General features: G+C 39.8%; 1 protein-coding gene across 1 annotated transcript; it reads left to right on the top strand.

The window, feature by feature from the left end:
- Positions 1–3,113: 3,113 nt before the first annotated feature.
- On the top strand, positions 3,114–20,495 carry EFCAB3 (EF-hand calcium binding domain 3). The gene is made up of 9 exons (XM_079797096.1): positions 3,114–3,230; positions 7,152–7,228; positions 9,075–9,218; positions 10,298–10,369; positions 11,450–11,570; positions 13,512–13,705; positions 14,080–14,264; positions 16,548–16,670; positions 20,080–20,495. Exons 1-9 carry the CDS (start codon positions 3,157–3,159, stop codon positions 20,404–20,406), a joined length of 1,317 nt encoding a protein of 438 aa, XP_079653222.1. The 5' UTR covers positions 3,114–3,156; the 3' UTR covers positions 20,407–20,495.
- Positions 20,496–22,416: the final 1,921 nt, after the last annotated feature.

Raw genomic sequence — 22,416 nt, 5'->3', positions numbered from 1 at the left:
TCTCAGATATCTTCAGGATTCCTCAATACTAATAAAATCCAGATTCCCTTAGCTCCGTGGTCGGCAAACTGTGGCTCACGAGCCGCATGCGGCTCTTTGGCCCCTTGAGTGTGGCTCTTCCACAAAATACCACAGCCTGGGCGAGTCTATTTTGAAGAAGTGGCGTTAGAAGAAGTTTAAGTTTAAAAAATTTGGCTCTCAAAAGAAATTTCAATCGTTGTACTGTTGATATTTGGCTCTGTTGACTAATGAGTTTGCCGACCACTGCCTTAGCTCAACAATCAAGATGTACACGTGTCTACAAAAACCAAGTTAAATGAGTGACATGCTTGGTATAAGAGACTAGGAAAAAATGACAGGGATTGTGGCAATCAGGAAATCTTAAGTTGGATTTAAAGGGGTGACAGTTGCTTTTCCCGCCAATTATTGCTAAGCAGGAATGTGGGCCCTATGTTTTCTAATCTTGGGATTTTTTCATGAAAAGTCATAGTTAATTTAGGCATGTGTTCACTTGTGAAATTCAAACGCTTTTTAAAAGACGTATAAGCCAAATTAAATTTCTGTGGGTATGAAATGTGTCATCTCTGTACTAATAACCAACCCCACACCAATATACTTAATCTTTTTTGCTCCCACTATCTTCATGTAATCCCATCCTCTAATGTGGCTGAACTGTTCCTTGTCTCCTAATCTATGCTTACTCTACATGCTTTTGCTCTTCTTTCATTCTAGACTATTCCTCCCTCAGAGCTACATGCTACATATAAAATTTTACTTCTCCCTACACATAAGACCTAAAACTATAAAACTCTTCCAAGAAAACATAGGAGAAAAGCTTGATGACGGATTTGGCAGTGATTTCTTAGATGACACCAACAGCACAGGCAATAAAAGTAAAAAATAGATAAATTGGACTACATAAAAATCTAAAACTGTGCATCAAAGAACATAGACAACAGAATGAAAAGGCAACCTATAGAATGGAAGAAAATATTTGCAAATCACATATCTGATTACAGGTTAATATCCAGAATATATAAAGAACTATACCTCAACAACAACAATAAAAACCTATTAAAAAGTGGGCAAAAGACATGAATAGACATTTTCCACAGGAGATATACAAATAGCCAACAATCATGTGAGAAGATACTCAACATCACTAATCATTAGGGACATGCAAATCCAACCATACTGAGGTATCACCTCACACCCATCAACGTGGCTACTATAAAAAACAAAACACACTTCTAATTCCTGTGCTGGGGATTTACAATACCGTGAGACATATTAGATCTTGAATATTAAAGTTTCTGATTAAAACAATCATAATCCTTTCTTTAATTGCTCTTTTTAAAGTTCTCTTTCCAATAAAATATAAACTACAAAACAATAAGAGTTTGATTTTTTGGTCCCTCTTCCTAGGCTTAAACAATCAATGAAATTGTTCTTAATCACCATTCAAACAAGGTGTTGGGTAAAATTTTTACCTGAACAATTTTCAATTCACTAATGTTTAATGTGAAAATATATTAATACAGTATTTTTTTTTAATTCGCCTTCTCTGAAATCCCAGTGGTGTCAACGTTCTGATTTTGTAATTTATACCCACACATACCTCCAGGGTGCTGAATGAACCACATTGAAAACACAGTTGCTCTAAAGCTAGAAGGAGTTTGTGGGTCATTCTCACCCTGAGCCTGTGCCTGAGAAGTGAATGAGGTCACAGTTGTATGATGGAACAAACCCTTTATGGGATTCTTGATCTGATTGAAGCCCAGAAGTGGTAAGTAGCATGGTCTAAAAATAGGTAAATATATGAATTTTGTGGGAATCTACACAGTCCTTTTTTTTAAAAAAAAATGTATAATCTCTATGAGATGTTGAAAGTAGTTTTTTAAAGGAATGATAATTTTGAGCCATGAGGATGACTTCACAGCACCTTTCAAGTGCCTAAATTGTGATCCTCTCCGGAGTGCCAGCTCTGTGGTAGGTTTCCAGATTTCCAGCACATGCCCTTGAGTTGTTCAGAAACAACTGTTTTCTAGGTTCTGAGATGAAGACCTGGAAAATTGATGGAACTCTAACCAGGGACTTTTTTCTCTTAATAGTATATAATCGTCTAATATTCCTAAGTCAGCAACCCAGTTTTTCTTCTCAATGAACCACCTAATACACTCTACATTTCGAAAAGATCATTGCAGAGATAAAACCAACAATAAAAGTGGGAAGCCCTACCATCCCAGCTTCTGATTCATAGGCCCTAACTATACAGAGTGGAAAACAGGGACTAGGGAGGCCATAGTGGTTGAGTCCATTCAGGAGGATGTAGGGTAGCAAAACAGCATTGTATCCCACTCCTATTCCTACTTTTAAGAAAGACCTATGGTTTCATAATAAATCACATGGGTTTCAGAGGGATCTCCCAGAAGGAAACCCAGGAGAAATCTACTTACTACTAAACAGGTATCCAAGATATAAACAGGTAAGTATTTTGGAAGGGCTATAACATTTTTCTTTCTTTATTTTTTCCCCATTTTTTAAATTAAGGTATTGCATGTGTACATATCTTCCCATTGCCCCCTCACCCCACTCCCATATATGCCCTCACCCCCCAGTGTCTTGCGTCCATTGGTTATGCTTATATGCATGCATACAAGTCCTTCGGTTGATCTCTTATCTCCCCCTCCTCTCCCTAACCTTCCTGCTGTAATTTGACAGTCTGTTTGATGCTTTATTGCCTCTGTATCTATCTTTTTGTTCATCAGTTTATAATGTTCTTTATTATCCACAAATGAGTGAGATCATGTGGTATTTTTCTTTCATTGACTGGCTTATTTCACTTAGCATAATGCTCTCCAGGGCTATAACATTTTATTCTCTGTCAGTTATAACGTGAAATGTCCCACTGATTTCGAAAATAAATTTCGTCCTTAAATAATTTTTTCTACATATTCCAAGGGGACCTTCCACATGGCTTTCCAACTTTGCACAAACTTCTAACTTTAATTTATACATCTTACCATTCCTTGAGGCCCTGGACTTCAAATTTCAGGTCTTGAGCTGAGAACGTTGCAAAAGAAAGTTGTACTATAGAGAAATTAATCTGTGAGCCTTAATTGTACCTTCTGAATTCCAGACAGAGTTACTGGCCACATGGCAGTTTCTGACATTAAGCCAAAATTTAAGCTGGATCCTCTAACAAAAGTACCCAGCTCCCATGGCAAGAGGTAAGTAATGTACATATTAAGGTGATAAATACATTACAATAAGGAGTTATGAAGGTGATGAATATATTAAATACCCATAAAGGCTGTGATGAAACAAGTTAGAATGCTCTTCAAATATCTATTCCGCGAGCCCTGACCAGTTTGGCTGAGTGGAGGGAGGATTGGCCTGCAGACTGAAGTGTCCCGGGTTCAATTCTGGTCAAGGCACATACCTCGGTTGCAGGCTTGATATCCTGCAGGAGGCAACCAATGGATGTGTCTCTCTCACATCGATGTTTCTCTCTCTGTGTCTCTCCCCTCCCTCTCACTTTCTCTAGAAATCAATGGAAAAACATCCTCAGGTGAGGATTAACAACAACAACAAATCAATTCTGGGATAAATTGAGTTATGAAACAAATGTGAATTGAAGATAAAGATTTTTATGAAAAGTATACATGTCCTTTTTGATTGGAGAGACAAAGAGTTCTTCCTGTTCCTCCCAAATGAGAGGCTATTTTTGTGTGAGGGGACAGAATACCCTAGAGGGCTTAAGAAGTTGTCAGTTATACACTAAGATGTTTTGAGTGCCAGTTTAAAAAAGAATACATTAGAGGATCATAAAGAAGACCTAAGCCCCTAAGCAAGTCAGAGTGTAAAAAGAAAAGTCTGTAGCTCACATATGGCCAGTAAAATGAAATCTAGTTTATGGTGGCAGTGTGGGGGGCCGGGGGCAGCAGGCCTGTGGGAAGAACAGTGCTATGGGCTGTCTCGAGCAGGTGGCTGGGCAGGACAACATCAAAAAGAAAAAGAAAATGAAATCTGGTAAGTTAGCGATGACCTAAGCTTGTACTAAAATTAGGAAGGGAGCCCTAACCGGTTTGGCTCAGTGGATAGAGCAGGCGTCCTCAAACTACGGCCCGTGGGCCACATGCGGGTGTTTTTGCCGTTTTGTTTTTATACTTCAAAATAAGATATGTGCAGTGTGCATAGGAATTTGTTCATAGTTTTTTTAAAACTACAGTCCGGCCCTCCAACAGTCTGAGGGACAGTGAACTGGCCCCCTGTTTAAAAAGTTTGAGGACCCCTGGGATAGAGCATCCGCCTGTGGATTGAAGGGTCCCAGGTTCGATTCCGGTCAAGGGCATGTACCTTGGTTGCAGGCACATCCCCAGTGTGGGGCATGCAAGAAGCAGCTGATCAATGTTTCTCTCCCATTGATGTTTCTGGCTCTCTATCTCTCTCCCTGCCTCTCTGTAAAAAAATCAATAAAATATATTTAAAAAAATAAAAAATAAAATTAGGAAGGGAGGTTTGCCTGTGACACTAACAATAGCTTTTTCTTAGTCTGATGGATAAAAAATTCCCTAAACAGTAGCCACCAATAACTGAAAGTGAAAGCCTGATCTATTCGTTATCAAATCATAAGAAAAGCCTCTCTCCTCTCTCACAATTATCCATTTTCTTTGCCACTTGGAGAGTATTTCTCCTATTATCCTTCCCCCCCCCCCCATTTATTTTCAGAGAGTGGAAGGGAGAAGGAAAGACAGAGAGAGAGAAACATCGATGTGAGAAACACATCGATTGGTTGCTTCCTGCACCCACCCCGATCAGGGCTGGGTATTGAGCCTGCAACCAAGGTATATGCCCTTGACTGGAATCAAACCCAGGACCCTTCAGACCTCAGGCTAACACTCTTATCCACTGAGCCAAGCAGGCTAGGGCCTAGTATCCTTGACTATGCCTTTGCTAGAGGAAGATGTTACTTTTCTAGAGGGATGTGGGTAAGACAACCTTGTAGTAGCCCAATGCCTTCATCTCATTATCCTGCATTGAAGTAGTGACTTTCTTGTCACTGAAAGTAATCAAGCAAAGACTAGATAATACCACATGTAGGTGTAAATCCTACATGAGATGAGAGGCTAGCCTGGGTTTGCTCCAAATATAAGATTTTCCAAATCTTTAAAACATTATAAAATAATAACAATATTTACCATGTTTGATCCAAGATAAGGCTTGAAATTCTGCCAGACTATCCTTTTTTAAATGTAGCTAAAAACAAAACAAAACAAACAAAAAAACATTTTATACTGCCTGGCCTTTCATTTTCCTCTTGCTTCTTTCTTTTAAAAATATATATTTTTATTAATTTTAGGGAGAGAGGAAAGGAAAGGGAGAGATAGAAACATTGATGAGAGAGAAACATCAATTGGCTGCCTCCTGCAAGTCCCCTACTGGGGATTGAGCCTACAACCTGGGTATGTTCCTTGACCAGGAATTGAAGGGTGACTTCTTGGTGCATGGGTTGATGCTCAACCACTGAGTTACAGCGGCCAGGTTCTTTCTTGCCTTTTGAGAACTTTGTATTTTTGCAACAACTGCATCTTTTATATAATGCCCCCAAATTTTTTTTATCTCTAGAAATACAATAAATATAAAATAACCTATCCAAATAAAGGCAAACTTGAGTTTTCAGAAGTTCAAGTAGGAAATAAAAAGGAAACACTAGAAGAAGAAATCAATGTTAGTAAAAGCTGAAAAAATAAGATTAATTAGATAAAATTCCATGTCAAAAAAGTTGAGAATGATACATTATGAGACCCTATTGCCTCTTTAAGTCTCTTTTTGAAAATAAGTTGAATCTACTAGATACATAGAGGGTAGTAAATTCATAAACCATAACTTTAAATTTAACTACTATGTTTGGTATTTCTCCTAGTGCCATTTTTTTAAACTGCTTCTTATAAAAAAACAGACATTCCATATTTTAAAAACTTTTAGTTCTACTCATATCAAAACTAAATGTATTTTATTTTATTTTTTTAATTTTTTTAAATATATATTTTATTGATTTTTTTACAGAGAGGAAGAGAGAGGGATAGAGAGTTAGAAACATTGATCAGCTGCCTCTTGCACACCCCCTACTGGGGATGTGCCCACGACCAAGGTACATGCCCTTGACCGGAATTGAACCTGGGATCCTTGAGTCTGCAGGCCGACGCTCTATCCACTGAGCCAAACCGGTTTCGGCAAAACTAAATGTATTTTAAATAAAATAAATTTATAAAATTGGAATAATTATTATAAGTTTACTTTGAAATTACCATATTATAAGCAAACCCATTTTTTGTAATATATCTTTATGTCCCTAAACTAATAAATACTGCAAATTTACACAAAATATCTCTATAGTAATAAAATATCTATAGTAATAAAAGTGTAATGTGCTAAATAGACCGGACAGCCGTACGACCTTCCAGACGTCATTCTGGACATCCTTCTGGACAAAGCCACCGCGGCCAAGGCAGAGGCTGTTAGAGCCGATCAGGCAGGCAGGCAGAGGCGGTTAGGGGCGATCAGGCAGGCAGGCAGGTAGAGAGGTTAGGGGTGATCAGGCAGGCAAGCAGAGTGGTTAGGGGCAATTAGGCAGGCAGGCAGAGGCAGTTACAGGGGCGATCAGGCAGGCAGAGAGGTTAGGGGTGATCAGGCAGGCAAGCAGAGTGGTTAGGGGCAATGAGGCAGGTAGGCGAGTGGTTAGGGGCGATGAGGCAGGCAGGCAGAGTGGTTAGGGGTGATCAGGCAGGCAGGTAGACGAGCAGTTAGGAGCCAGCAGTCCTAGATTGTGAGAGGGATCCCCCACAGGGATCAGGTCTAAACCGGCAGTCGGACATCCCCCGAGGGGTCCCGGATTGCGAGAGGGTGCAGGCCAGGCTGAAGAAGCCCTCCCCCCGCCGCCCCATGCACCGGGCCTCTAGGATATCGTGGCCAACATTTTCTCACTGTCTACCCTGTAGCTTCTGGCAAGTGACTAACAGGTCCCTTAGATGGTATGACTCTAGATATATTGTGATGCTTACAATCATTCCAGTCAGCAAAAACTGATGAATGAAACTAATATTTGCTGGTTTCAAATATGTATTCAATCTTTTCATATCTTTTCTCAGGGATAAAGATTTACCAGGATCTCTCCCATGCCAATTAGGGTACAAAGAAAGGAAGTTGAATGCTTCACAAATTCAAGGTAAAGAGAATCATTCCCCTGAATGAAGACATAAACAAAAGCCCCATAATATATCTGATCATTTTTTTTCTCTGAGAGATTAGGGATTTCAAGGGTTGTCTACTGTACTCTGTTATTTGAGAGAGAGAAAAAATTTAATTCAATATCTAATTTGTGGGAAAGGAGGGGGATTACTTTCAAGTAAACATCTTCCGCCCCAGCCAGGTGGCTCAGTTGGTTGCAGCATCAACCTATGAACCAGGAGGTCACCGTTCGATTCCCAGTCAGGGCACATGCCTGGGTTGTGGGCTAGATCCCCAGATGGGGGTGTGCAGGAGGCAACCTATCAATGATTGTCTCTCATCATTGATGTTTCTATCTCTTTCTCTCACTCCCTTCTTCTCTGAAGTCAATAAAAAATTTTTCAAATTAAAACCAATATGATGTAAAATTTAAAATAAATTTTAAAACATAACCATGCCTACATGCACATTACCTCTCTGACCTCTCCTACACCTTCTCTCCTCTTACTTACTCTGCTCCAGCCACACTTATGTCCTTACTGCTCCTGGAGCATGCCGGGCCCATCTACCTTAGGGCCTTTGCTCTAGCTCTTTCTTCTCTCAGATATCCACTCCCTCTCACCTATTTAATACAAGCAACCTATCCCTCAATCCCTGGTACTCCCCGTCCCCTGACCTTGCATTACTTTTCCATTTTTCTATAGCACTTACCACCTTCTAACATATTATCTAATTTACATATTTATGAAATAGCAGAGATCTTTTTCTGTATAGTGCACAAAAGTTTCCTCAGAACCTAGAGCAGCCCCTGGAACATAGAAGGTATACAATAAATAATTGTTGATGAAGCTGCATTAATGCCTGAATGCCTACTAACATGCTCAAAATACAAGGAAAAATAGAAACAAGTCAGAGGTGGTTCCAGTCCTAGAGAGTCCTTCCTTTCATCAAGGGAGAAAGATGTAAACTTTAGACACAATTATAAGGCAGGTATCATTCTCTCTATAGAATTAATCACTCTTGCACGTGAAGATCTAACACTTGAATGTGATATGAAATGTTTTATTTTGGTGCCATTTGGGATATACTTTGTTCTGGGCTTATTTCTTCATTTGCTAAAAATTTTAGAAACTACATTCTAATTTTGGCTCCAGTTAATTCATGCATTGAGTATTTCTTTGAAAAAACTTTGTGTCTATATAATACATACAGACCTCAGATTTCTCTAGGTTTGAAGTCAGGTGGGCTGCCTGGTTCCTCTTCTCCAGGCCTTAACACTGAAATGAAGGTGTTGGCCAGCCTGGCCTCTTATCTGGAGGCTCTGGAGGAGAATCCGCTTCTGAGCTTATTCAGGTTTTTGGCAGAATTCAGTTCGTACAGTTGTAGGGCTGAAGTCCCCATTTCCTTGCTGGCTGTCAATCAACAGCCTTTCTCAGCCCCTTAAATCTGTCTTGCATTCCACATCACATTGCCCTCTACATCTTCAAACCAGCAACAGTGGGACAAGCCCTTACCCTGATAATCCAAAATCCTCTATTTTAATTACATCTGCAAAATCCCTTTTGTCATGTAATGTAATATGTTCACAGACTCCAATAATTAGGGTGTGGACATCTTTCAAAGGTCATTTCGCCTACATGTTTGGTTTTCTACCAACTGGTTGATTCCAGTTCAAATCTCATGCAAGGACACGGTCCTTCTTAAGGAATGTCTATTAAGTACTCATATTTCTCTCAATATATTTTCAGAACATGATCTCCAATCAACTGTATTGTCTGTCCTAGTTCCATTAGAATATGTATGTATTCTTGAATAACTGTCCTAACTTCATTCCACTTCCCCAGCCTTCCAAGATGCCTACAACTTCTTTACCAAGGATAAAACTGGTTGTATTGATTTACATGGAATGATGTGCACTTTAGCTAAGGTGGGAATGCATCTAACCAAGCATGATGTCTATAATGAATTAAAATATGCTGATATTGATCGTGAGTACTTTAACTTATCATTGTTTTTCTCATAAAAGCTTTCCTTAGGTATATATTTTCCTCTCAGGGACTTTATGAACATGAGAAATGAGCCTCACTTATTTGCCAAAAGTACATATGTATGTGTTTCTCTTTAAGGAGATCAGTGAGGTATGTGTACAAGTTATGAAATCAATGTAATGCTTCTTTGAAAAATCCTGTGTGGGAAATAAAAGTGGTTGCCATATTTCAATATTGAATTCAGATTACCTGTCATGGTGTACATTTTGGAGGGTGCCTTAAAATAACAGATGCAAAGGCACTGACAATTTCAAAATGCCATGTTGCCAAGGAAATCCAAGCCCTTTGTTTCTGTAAGAATCATAATTTACAACAAATCTTTCTTCCATCATTACAACCCACCTGTATCGAATTTCAAATGCCACAGCATGTTTGTTGATATTTTTATAGTATACAGACAATGTTTTCTTTGCCTATACTGACCTACTAATTAGTAGCCCAAACTAATATGTTGTGTGGGAAATATATTCAGAGTATTATTTTCTCACACCTCTTCCCCACCCAGCTGCCAGTGCCCTATTCAATTTGCATCAGTTCCCCACATGAGTCGATGTCACCAGTTAGTTAAAGCTTCACTTGTTACCACTAACTGCCCAATCTTCCTATTCTTTCATTGAAACACACACACGACTCTAATAGCACTTAATTTTAGAGGAAACAATGTACAACTTGGGGATGTTATAATAATAGAAATATTAGAGGTATAGAGTGGAAAGCAGGGGTGGGTTCCTTGCAAAATGGCAAGTCTCTAGGAAAGGAGTGAATGGATAGAACTATAGTGGTTAGGAGCCCCTGGTTTGATGTTTTCACCCCACCATTGCTTCGGTGCGCTGTGGGTGACTAGTGTAACGCTAAGACCACTTCAAGAAGACCTGAGCACATCTCCAACCCTGAAATGCTCTGATCTTAACTATTAGATGGCCCATGATGTTTTAATTTTTATATTTAAAACATAATTTGATAATTAAAATACATCTTATACCCTAAAATACATCTTATACCTTAGATTTCTGTTGCAGGAGATGGGAAAGTGAATTTCTCAGACTTTATAAAGGTGCTAACAGATAAGGACCGCTTCCTTAGAGCTGTGGGTAAGTAGAGATACTACTGAATATATAGCAGTTGGAGTAGTTGCCATTCACTGCATAGTAAATATTATTCATTTCAGCCTCCAGTCAGGAGACAAACCCAACAATGTGTACTCGGGAGTGTGGCTTACTTTTGTGCTGCTTCTCCAAAACTGTATTTGCTGAGCAAATTGATACAGTTTTAGATTTAACTTAAGTGTATCAAGTCCTTCTGCAAGAGACACTATTTTTTTTTTATCTCTAATGAGAGCACTCAGGCAGTGGTGTAGAAAAATTTGTTTACCTTTTATAGTATTTTAATTCTTTACTGAGTACATGTGCTACTTTGGGAGGCACTCCTTCTACAAAAGAAAAAAAATTAGAGAAAAGAAAAATGTTCTGTCTCATGCAAATTTGGGTGTACATAATTTACTGTTCCCCAAAAATATCCTCCTCACCCTGAGGAAGCCTCTGCCCTCAGTGCAAGGGCTGTGGAGAGTCTGATGAGGTTAGAGAGCATGTTCACACATAAGGTTATAAATAATGTAAGGGTAAATATTTTTATTAGTCCTCTAATGGTTTGTTTATGAGTTTAACAGGTGCCTTGGAAAATCTAATCCTATTCCTATCATGTTTTCTAGGATAAATACATTCCAAATTCCAGATACTGTATATTGTTTTGAAAATATACCCATTCATAGGCTATGCACTGTCCTTAAAGCAAACAGAACTTATTGCTTGAAGTACCACTATAGTAACAAGGATTTGCCTGCAAGCCAGAGATATATTTACCAACAACTCCTTTACCTAGAACAGGACAATTGTCCTTAACATATAATTCATGTTTATGTTAAATGTATTACTATATTTACTTAGAGGCCATTGAACTAAAAGTCTTTTTTCAGTTCCATGATTATTTTGTCTATTCAGTAATAAAAATGACCTTTCTATAATAGAACTGATGTTGAAAGTTTTTCTAAAATTCTCAAGTCTTTGATTTGGTATTAATTTTGTAAATACAATATAAAGACTGTCATTTTAGAACTTTTTTGATTGATGATTTTTTTCGAAAGCATTTTGAATCTATTTTTTTCCCTTTCATAGTTCCAGAAAAAGACAAGTGTTTAGATTTTGCTGGCAACCCAGGGATCCTGTTGTTTGAAATTCTATCAAAGCTTGTAGAGATGTCAGCCTTACCCAGAAAGGCTATAATGGAATTAGTAAGGTAAGTGACAAAGGGGCAAAAAGGACCTTCTCAGAAGCACCTATGAGGATGTTAACAAGACAGTCTCCTCTCACTAACATTCTACTTCACAGGGTCTGCTCCAAAACAAAGATGTGTGGACAGATGGTCACATGCCACAACATGAGACTTCATGACTTTATCCCCACAGTACTGACCTCAGACCATCTCGGGTCCACACTAAGTACCTAAGACAGCTAAGAAAGCTCAGCCTTTCCTACCCTAAGCTAGGGAATCCCAGGAAAATCAGACTTTTCCAAGGATGATTTGGGGTGGGCTTGGAAGTCTAGTTTGAATACAAAACACTCCCATTCATGCTAGAACTACTAAGGGCTTTCAAGAGGTCCTTTGAGTCTGAGAGAAGGCACAGCAAATTCAGACTTCCCAAAGTAGCCTTTGGAGTGGAGCAGAGCCAGATACAAAATGAATAGAAGATGAGGAAGCATTCTCACACCCAAATGAGTCTTTTTCCTGGGAGGGAGGAGGGGAGGAGAGAGAGAGAGAGAGAGAGAGAGAGAGAGAGAGAGAGAGAGAGAGAAATATTGACTTGTTTCACCTATTTATGCAGTCATTGGTTGCTTCTTGTATGTGCCCTGACGAGATCCAACCCACAACCTTGGCATATCAGGATGATGCTCTAACCCAGTGGTCAGCAAACTCATTACTCAACAGAGCGGCAAACTGTTTGCCGACCACTGCTCTAACCAACTGAGCTACCCAGCCAGGGTAACCTGGTTGGTCTTGGGAAAGAGGAAGGAAGCCAGAGCCCAGGAACTACATATATAAAATAGTCAAATGGGTCCTAGCCAGTTTTGCTCAGTGGATAGAGCATTAGCTTGCAGACTGAAGGGTCCCAGGTTCTGTTCCAGTCAAGGGCACATACCTGGGTTGTGGGCTCGGTCCCCAGTGGGGGGCGTGCAGGAGGCAGCCAATCAGTGATTCTCACTCATCATTCATGTTTCTATCTCTCTCTCTCCTCCCTTCTTCTCTGAAATAAATAAAAAATATATTTAAAAAAATCTATATATATGCCCTAACCAGTTTGGCTCAGTGGATAGAGCGTCGTCCTGCGGACTCAAGGGTCCCAGGTTCGATTCCGGTCAAGGGCATGTACCTTGGTTGCGTGCACATTCCCAGTAGAAGGTGTGCAGGAGGCAGCTGATCGATGTTTCTCTCTCATCGATGTTTCTAACTCTCTATCCCTCTCCCTTCCTCTCTGTAAAAATTCAATAAAATATATATTTTTTAAAATAAATAAATAAAAATAAAAATAAAAAACCTCTATATATAAAAAGCCAGTGACCGGATCACTGTAACAACCGAAATGACCGATCGCTATTGCGGCCAATGAACCGGCCCAATTTGGGGGTGGGGCCAGTCGGCCAACCTCCCGTGGCCCCTCCCACCAGCTGCCCTGCCCCCGATGGGCTCCCACCACCCCAATTGGCCCGAAGCCCCTCTCCCCAGCTGGCCCCGCCCCTGATCACCCTCCCACACCAATTGGGGGCAGGGCCTGCTGGCCAATCGCCCGAAGCCCCTCCCCCCAGCCAGCCTGGCCATGATTGGCCCGATCGGGGAGGGCCAGCCGGCCAACCTCCCGCCATCTCCTCCTCCCGACAGGCCCAGCCAAACCCCACCCATGCACAAATTCGTGCACTGGGCCTCTAGTAAATAAAATATTCAAATGGTCTGTGGCGAATATCAGTAGATATTCTATAAATATCACAGAAACAGGCATTCAGTAAGTAATAGTGAATGACTATACAAATTATATTTAAAATAAATTTATTCAGCATATATAACTTACAATTTGACTCTCCCCCTCTCCGTCCCCTATTTGTCTAGCAGGCACTTTTTCAGTAGAACTATAGCATTTTTTTATTTCTGGATTACCTTATTTATTTATTTATTTATTTATTTTAGCTATTTCCAAAGAAAATTCCAAGAAACCACCTCAGGAATATTGTGGAATCCCTCCCCTACGGGTTATGGAAAAAGGAGATTTAAGCCAGACATGTGCACACCTCTGACCTCAAGCACGACTGCCTTTGCTAATGCTGCCCGGATTGCAATAATGAAAGAAAAGGATTTATTCAGATATCTTGAGGAGCTCAGGAGTAAGAGCCATTTATTTTTCCCCCTCTATTGTAAAGGATTTATTTGTATATTAATGGTCAAAAATAAATATGAGAGGCTAAGTGCTGTAAGAGCAGGTCCACAGCCTGTCTTGAGTGACTGGTCTCTGATACCCAGATATCATTTGAAAGCAAATGTATATATTACCTGAGTCCTCAGATACCTGGATGAAGCTGAGAGTCTGTGGAGGGGTGGGAGTTGGGGGGCACAGGAGAGTAAAGAAAGTGGGCCATGGCACAGAGAAGTGTAGACAAAGCAAAATAGATGTCATATGTATGTCTTTCATGTGAATTTCTTCTTATATTATTTGTGATAACATTTTGCGTGTGTGTGATAACATTTTTTATCTTTTTAGGTTGCAATCCTCCTTCAGATAACCCATATTCAAAAATACCCATCTTTCCATTGTTTCCTAATGTGGATGGGATGGTAATGGGAAAGCCATTCAAAGACATGCAGAAATTAGAAATGCTTAGGAGAAAGGAGCCTCTGAGTTTCTTTGATAACTACTTTTTCCATAAAAGAGATTGGAAAACACAGGTGAGATTTAGATTTTGCCACACATCAGTTAATTTAAATACTTGTGTTGTTTTTTTATTGACTTCAGAGAGGACAGGAGAGGGAGAAAGAGAAATATCAATGATAAGAGAGAATTATTGATTGGCTGCCTCCTGCACGCCCCACACTGGGGATACAGCTCAATCCGGGCATGTGCCCTGACCGAAATCAAACCATGAACCCCTGGTTCATAGATCGATGCTCAACCACTGAGCCATGGCAGCCGGGCTAACTACTTGTGTTTTTAAGTTCTAACTTAACAGAACTAGTAACATGCTTTTTAATGACAGATATTTTTAGTCATTTTATTTCAAACCAGATTCCATAGACATAGTCCTAAATTTAAGTTCAGGTATAAATATTTAATTTCAACAAATAGTTAAACTTACTGAAAAATACAGTCCTAAGCTTGGGGTTGGGGGATGGGGAATATAAAAAGAAGAATAAAAAGGCCCTCAGGTCCTACCTCCAACTGTCTTCCATCAACTCGGGGACCAGAAGCTGCATTTTGGTCTCCCTCAACTGGCTCTAGATCGTGGTTGGGCCAGACACAACCCAAAGGAACAATGTTGTGATGGAGGGGCCGTCCTGCCCTTGGACTGGAACTCATTTATACACCCAGCTGAACCTTCTGGACCTGCTTCAAGCTCTGTTGCCTTTAATCTATTTGCCTTCCTCTCAAGGTACACTTGATCATCATGAGTTTTAAGGTCTCAGGCAAGTATGCCCTAGTTTCTGGATATTCTTTCAAGAATCTCTGGCCTTACCTTGGTTTGTCACAGGCCTTCCAGCCTTAGAAACAAGATCAAGCTTTGACTAGAGACTAGCCCACCCTGTGGAGCATCTCTGGGTTTCAGAGATCCATGTGTGGTTCACATCATTATGAAATCCCTAAAAGGTCCCTGTAGGCATAGATTTAAGAGTCCCAGATGCAGGAGGAGGGAGAAAAAATAGGGAATTGCTCATCAATAGGCATGAAGTCAAAATTATGCAATATGAATAAATTCTAGAGATCTGCTCTACAACACTGTGCATATAGTCAATGCTGTAACGTACACTAAAAATAGTGTTGAGGATAGATCTCTTGTTTAAGAGTTCTTACCATAATAAAATAAAAATAATTTTTTTTAATGAGTCCCATGATGATCACAAATGACCTAAAGTCAAGACTTTGTCTTTAGCTCTCCAAATGAAGTCACACCCACAGGCAAATACCATTGACAATACGGCTTATCAGTATTTTTTAACGTTCCAATGTGCAGCCAACATTGAAAACCATTGCTCAATGAAAAGGGAAACAGTAAATGAGGGGCAGGGACAGAGCTGTCTATATAACTTGTAAGGCCTAATGTAAAATAAAAATGTAGGCCCCTTATCCAAAATTATTAAGACCATAAAGACAGCAACAGTGGAACATGAAACTGAATTAAGGGCCCTTCTAAGTTTGAGGTCCTATGTAATTGCATAGATCACACACCCATGAAGTTGGCCCTGGAAAGAGGATAATTGAAGGGATATGGTCCAGAGGACAAATAAAGATAACAGGGGGAGATTTTGGCCTTGGAAATTAGGAAAAACTCACATATAAGAGGGAAGGAGGAAAAACCAAGTTCAAGGATGGAGAAATCCTAAGGTGGAAAGAAGAGGAGAAAGGGTTCATATTAGATAGCCTTGAAGAGACAATCTGAGGGAGTATGAAGGTCTAGTTTTCTATTGGTTGCTATGAAGACTGTTAACAGTGAATGAAGAAAAGTAATATCAAACAGTACTGCAGGTCTGGACGAAATTAGTCAATATACATGTTCACAAAAGCAATCAGCATATTCACAAGATTTCTACTGCATTGTTCAGCAGTCCAGGAACAAGGAACACGGACGGCTCATTCCCATGAGAAGTCTGGGAGTAATATAGGTTGTACTTTGTGGAGGGCATATTCATTTCAGTGCTGTGTGATGGCTTGGAAAATTTGAGTAAGGATGGATTTGGCTCCTCTCTACCCTCTATATCCATTCCATACATAAATCATCTTAAAGTCAATACTTCTCTTATGAGAAGGCTTTATCATTATGAAAGAGAATTTGCTAAATGCCCATCTATACTTGGGACAATACCAGGTACCCCAAAACACCTGAGAAGTGCTTTAGCAATAACCTTATAAATCATAACAAACCCTTTCATAATACAATATACTTCTGTTTATTATGTCTTTGTTGTATAATTCAAACTAAAATACATCACTAACCTTCTTTTAAAATGCGCATCAAGGCAGCAAATATAAAGCCTATCGACTCTCCCTCCGGCTACCCAACTGAGATCCTCACCATTGACCAAATGTTCAAGAAAAAGCAGAAATGGACAGTGACTGATGCAGCTGCTCTTAAACCGCATGTGAGTACTCACAGTTGAATGCCTTCCCAGAAAGCATTGACAAAAATATTTTCCACTTCAATACTACAACCATAAAACCAAGAGGCTTTTTTCCCCCTCTATGTCTTTAAAATAAGACATAGGTCATTTCTAAGTTTTACCTGTTGTAATGACATTTAAAAAAATTTTTAAATTGATTTCAGAGAGAGGAAGGGAGAGGGATATAGAGAAAAATTGATGAAAATCATTGATTGACTGCCTCCTGCACACCCCTATTGGGGATTGAGCCAGCAGCCCAGGCATGTGTCCTGACGAGGAATCAAACCATAACCTCCTGGTTCATGAGTCAACCCTCAACCACTGAGCCACACCAGCTGGGCATAATGACATTTCTTGCTCTATAATCAAATGCATTCAAATGTTAACTGTTATAATTTATCCTGCTAATCACCTATGGAGCCATACCCAGCATCATTTCTGGGACATTAATTTGTTTCATGCTGGAAATAGCTACTAGTTAAGATACTAAACCGCCCTAACCGGTTTGGCTTAGTGGATAGAGCATCAGCCTGCGGACTCAAGAGTCCCAGGTTCGATTCCGGTCAAGGGCATGTACGTTGGTTGTGGGCACATCCCTAGTGGGGAGTGTGCAGGATGTAGCTGATCGATGTTTCTCTCTCATTGATGTTTCTAACTCTCTATCCCTCTCCCTTCCTCTCTGTAAAAAATCAATAAAATATATATTTTTTTAAAAAGATACTAAACCAACAATCACAGTGAGGGGTACGCTCAAGGAATCATGATGAGTTAAAGCATCTTTATTACAACAGCTAAAAGAATCTATACTAATAAAAGGGTAATATACTAATTAGACCAGACCCTCTGTATGTCCTCCGGGCCAAAGCCATGGTTGTGGGGCCGAGGCAGAGGCGGTTAGGGGCAATCAGGCCAGGAGGGGAGGGCAGTTGGGAGCGAGCAGGCTGGCAGTGGGGGGCCCTTGGGAGTGATCAGGCTGGCGGGGGGGCAGCTGGGGACAAGCAGGCAATTTGGGGGCAAGCAGGCAATTTGGGGGCAAGCAGGCAATTTGGGGGCAAGCAGGCTGGCAAGGGGGGACAGTTGGGGGCAAGCAGGCCAGCAGACAGAGTGGTTAGGGGTGATCAGGCAGGCAGGTGAGCGGTTAGGAGCCAGTGGTCCCGGATTGCAAGAGAGATGTCCCCCGAGGGGTCCCAGATTGGAGAGGGTGCAGGCCGGGCTGAGGGACACCCCCCCCCCCCCCGCATAAATTTAGCGCACCAGGCCACTAGTAATAATAATAATAGTTTAAGTGAGCTTCCTAGGTGCCAGGCATTGTGTTCTTCAAGTGCTCTAATTCACATGCACTAATTCATTTACTTATCACAATGACCCTTTGAGGTAGGCACTGTTATCATTCCTTATCATTTTACAGATATGCACAGAGACGTTAAGTGACTTGCCCAAAGGCACACAGCTAGGCAATAATAGAGCCAGAATTATAAACACTGTCAGCTTGGCTCCAGAATCCACTCTTGTAACCACAAATCTATGCTACCTGCCTATTTTTGTGACCTGACTTCTTAGTTCTTTTTATAGTCCACAGAGACAGACTGAGGTATATTTATTTTATGCCGCCTCCCTTCTGTATTTGACACTAATGATAAAACTCTCCTTGACACTTTCTACTTCCTTGGCCTTTACAATACTGGATCTTCAATTCTCCTTGTAGCTCTGTGTCCTTTTCTCTCTCTTCTCTTTCCTGAATATTCATCCCTAAATCTTAATATTTCCTTTTTTTCTAGTGTCATGCTGCTGCTCTTCTCATTATATACGCTCATCCACTCATTTGTTCAGTAAATATTTATCAATTGTTAACCAAGTTCTGGGATTAGAGGAGATACCACAGAGAAAAAAAACAAAGTTCCTACCCTCATGGAGCTTAGAGTAAGGGTGGAAGACAGGGAGAAGGAAATGAGCAGTAGTAATTGTTGTGATAAATGGAACTTCAATGAAGGCTACTGAGAGCCCAAGACCTCCAGGCTGGCCCACCAGATGCCCCAAGGGCTGAGATGCTTGGGAAGATCAATAACTTGGCATACCTGTAACCCAGTCACAGCAGAATATTGGGGATCTCTGCATTAATCGAAGGAAAAGCTGGGATGAGAATTGTTTGGATTATTGATCTACCCTACTTATTTCAACTGCCACCTATACACTAATAATTTATAAATTTGTCACTAGTCTGGACTTCTTTCCAGTACTTCTGTCTTACCTCACTGACTGCTGGACCTTTCTACTTCACTGTCTCATAGCATATTCAACTTGACATGTCCAAAACCAAATTCATTATCTGCATCAAATTGGCTATTCCTTGGGTGAATATCTCAGATGTTGATATCTACCATCTTCCCAGTCACTGAAACTAGAGTGCCAGGAGTCATCCTTAAGTTTCACATTTTCCTCATTCCTCACATCTACCAATCACCAAATCTGGCTACTCTCATTCCCCTGAAGATTTTTCAAATCTGTCCTCTTTGCTCCATCCTATCACTACTGCCTTAACTGATGCCTTCATCAGGTCCAGCCTAGACAACAATCTCCAACCTTGTATCCCTACCTCTTAGCTGCTCCCCTCTGCCCACTCTCCACACAGGAGATCCAACTATATCACTGTCCTGCTTAAGAATTAATGCTTCCCTCTCATGGGTGACAGGCTTTTCAACTATATGTCATGCTCCACACAATAGAGGAATTTTATCTCACGTCCATCAGAAAGAGTGGTTCACTACAGCGTGATTCTCACTGAGGAAAGGGTTCTCCCCAGCCTAACGGAGACCAAGTCTAAGGGCCAATGACTGGTACAGCAGGTCTTGCCTGCCTTGCCTTCATCCCTCCCTCCCGCTTTAAACTTGATGCTTTAGCAATAGCAAAGTGCGTTACCTCCCTTCCCCACCAACACCAGGGTATTTATTGCCTTTGAGCCTTTGCTCATATTTATTGCCTTTGAGCCTTTCCTCTCCCTGGAACACCTTCCCGTCACCACTCTCTCAATTTCACAAAATCCTTAAGGACCTTACGCAGCTCAGCATCTTCTCCCTCCCTGACCTAGAGTGGACTGAGAGCTATTCTTGGCTCTCCTCTTATATTCAGAGCCTATCACCATCCCACATTTCCTCCTTGTTTTAGTCTATTGTGTTATTAACATTCTTATAAAATTTCTTATAATCTCATTATTCCAAAGTAATTCATTTTCATTGTCCATCAACTCCTAATTCCTCAAGAGGAACCACCAATATATAAACTCGGTGACTTTCAAGTAGACTAAGAATATAACTCTGGGGATATCTAGAATTGTGGTCCACAAATCAAAGATATTTTAAGATAACAACTGTAAACTTCTGCTTTCTCATTACAGGTGAAGAGAGCTATAGATACCTATAACTTAGGAGTTGCTCTTGAGCACCGGAAAGAAATGCTAAATTTCTGGCATAAGATCCGAGGGGATTTGGTTGGAGTAGACACTAAAAATGAGTCCTTTTATGAAACCTTTTCTACTTATACATGGTCCTGGAATGTTTGCCAAGAATTACTTTCCCCAAAGGACTTAAGGTTATATGATGCCTGCATGAATAGAAATTCCTTCCACAATTCTTCATTCTCGTCCTCTTCGGATACCAGTGAATGTGACATGGAAACAGGAAGAAAAAGAAAACGGAAAGGTTTCAAAGGGTTTCGACAATGAAATTTCTACATTTTCTAAGCAGCTCATTTCAATCTACTTTTTCATAGATATCAAAATTATGGTTTCTTGATTTTGTCTAGTACATTCTTAGCAGCTGGAAATGTTGACATCTTTTAAATTCTAACCAGTAAAAAAGTTTAAGTCATAATATGGTTTCCCTTTTCTAATTCTTACTATAGTAAATAAATGCCATTCTGTTATCTCCCTAGCAACCAGCTGCACTCTGCTGCCCCCATCTGGCTCTGGCTCAACACTGCCTGGGCAGGAGAAAAACTGAAAGCAGGCACTTACCTGGACACAGAGCTGCCCTTGTGAGCTCCTAAGGGCTCTCCCAGCAATAAGCATCTGAGTTTATGTAACTATAAATGGCATTAGGTTTTTTTTTTTTTATTTGTCAGGGTGGCCAGAGGCAGTGGATGACAATGACCTTTCCGTTTCAGGGAATAGTAATATCACCATCTCCCAGGGAGTCTTGATTAAATGTGGGTGTTCCTAAGGCTCCTTTAGCCACATACCTTCAGGCCCTCTTAAAAACAGCCCTTCTCATCCATATATTTCTTGTTGTTTCCCTTTAATACATTGAATAAAGCAGCACATAATAACTATATTACAAGTTGGAGGTTGTAATTATTTTATTGTGGAAAATATATAGAAAACTTACTATTTTAATTATGTTTAAGTGTATATTACCCATTACATTTTGTTCCATTATAGGAAAAGAAAAAAATAAAATAAAATAATAGAAAAAGGAAAGGACATGTTCCATATTGATGGTGCCAGTGGCTTATAATGTAAAATTACAACATTCCAGAGAAAAGCAATAAAGAGCGTGAAGGTAGCAAAACTGTTTAATAAAATAGCCTTGAAGTAATTTTGTGTTACCTTGAATATTCAAAACTATCAAAATATACTTGCCATTATTCATAATATTATTTTGGGAAAAATAACTAACTTTATAGATAAATGACCATGTTTTCTAACAAAAAAAACACACAAGATTTATGGTTTGACAAGAGTTGTTTGTTTTTGTATGGCTGCGAGTATAACAAGCAATCTAAGAGATTTAATTTGGATGCCAAAATATTAGAATTCTTGGGATACTTCCTTGGACCAAGGGGATAATAAAATAATATTTTAAGTAGATCTGTCCTGGAAAATAAAAAAATGTACACTAATATATTCTTTTTAAAATATATATATTTTATTGATTTTTTACAGAGAGGAAGGGAGAGGGATAGAGAGTTAGAAACATCGATGAGAGAGAGACATCGATCAGTTGCCTTCTGTACACTCCCTACTGGGTATGTGCCTGCATCCAAAGTACATGCCCTTGACCGGAATCGAACCTGGGACCCTTTAGTCCACAGGCCAACACTCTATCCACTGAGCCAAACCAGTTAGGGCACTAATATATTCTTTATATTAAATTGCCACATACTGTTTGTGACAGTATAAACTAGCATCTCTCTGATGGAATATAGTATAGCAATGGGTACTCAGCCATTCACTCGCCAATTATTTATTGAGTTGCATACTGTGTATGCTGGACCCTGGATCTAGGATCTGGATATATAACAGTAAACAAACAGATAAAATGCCCTGACCTCACAGAGCTTAGTAATGCAGCTAATTATAACCATTGACTCAGTACTTCCACTTCTAGAAATTATTCCTAAAGAAATAACCATGAATGTACAAAATGATTTCGTTATAAGGATGTTTTTCATGTTGAATTTTTAGGTAAGAAACTTGAAGAAGCCTAAATGTCCAGTAAATTATGATACAACTATATAAAACAGTACCAGAATAATGAAAATGTTGTAAAAGAATACTTCAAACAAAATGATAATATGCACACACTATTATTAAGTTTAAAAGCAGGCTACAATTGCTAAAGAGGCATGAGAGAACTTTATGGGTTAGTTCTAAGACTTAATTATGATGGTGGTTGCACAAATATAGATTTTTACAAAAAGTCAGTGAACTGTACATGTAAAATGGATGAATTTA

This window comes from Cnephaeus nilssonii (genome assembly GCF_951640355.1).
Source record: "Cnephaeus nilssonii genome assembly, chromosome: 19".
Classification (NCBI taxonomy): Eukaryota; Metazoa; Chordata; class Mammalia; order Chiroptera; family Vespertilionidae; genus Cnephaeus; species Cnephaeus nilssonii.
This window is presented reverse-complemented; position numbering and strand designations above follow the sequence as displayed.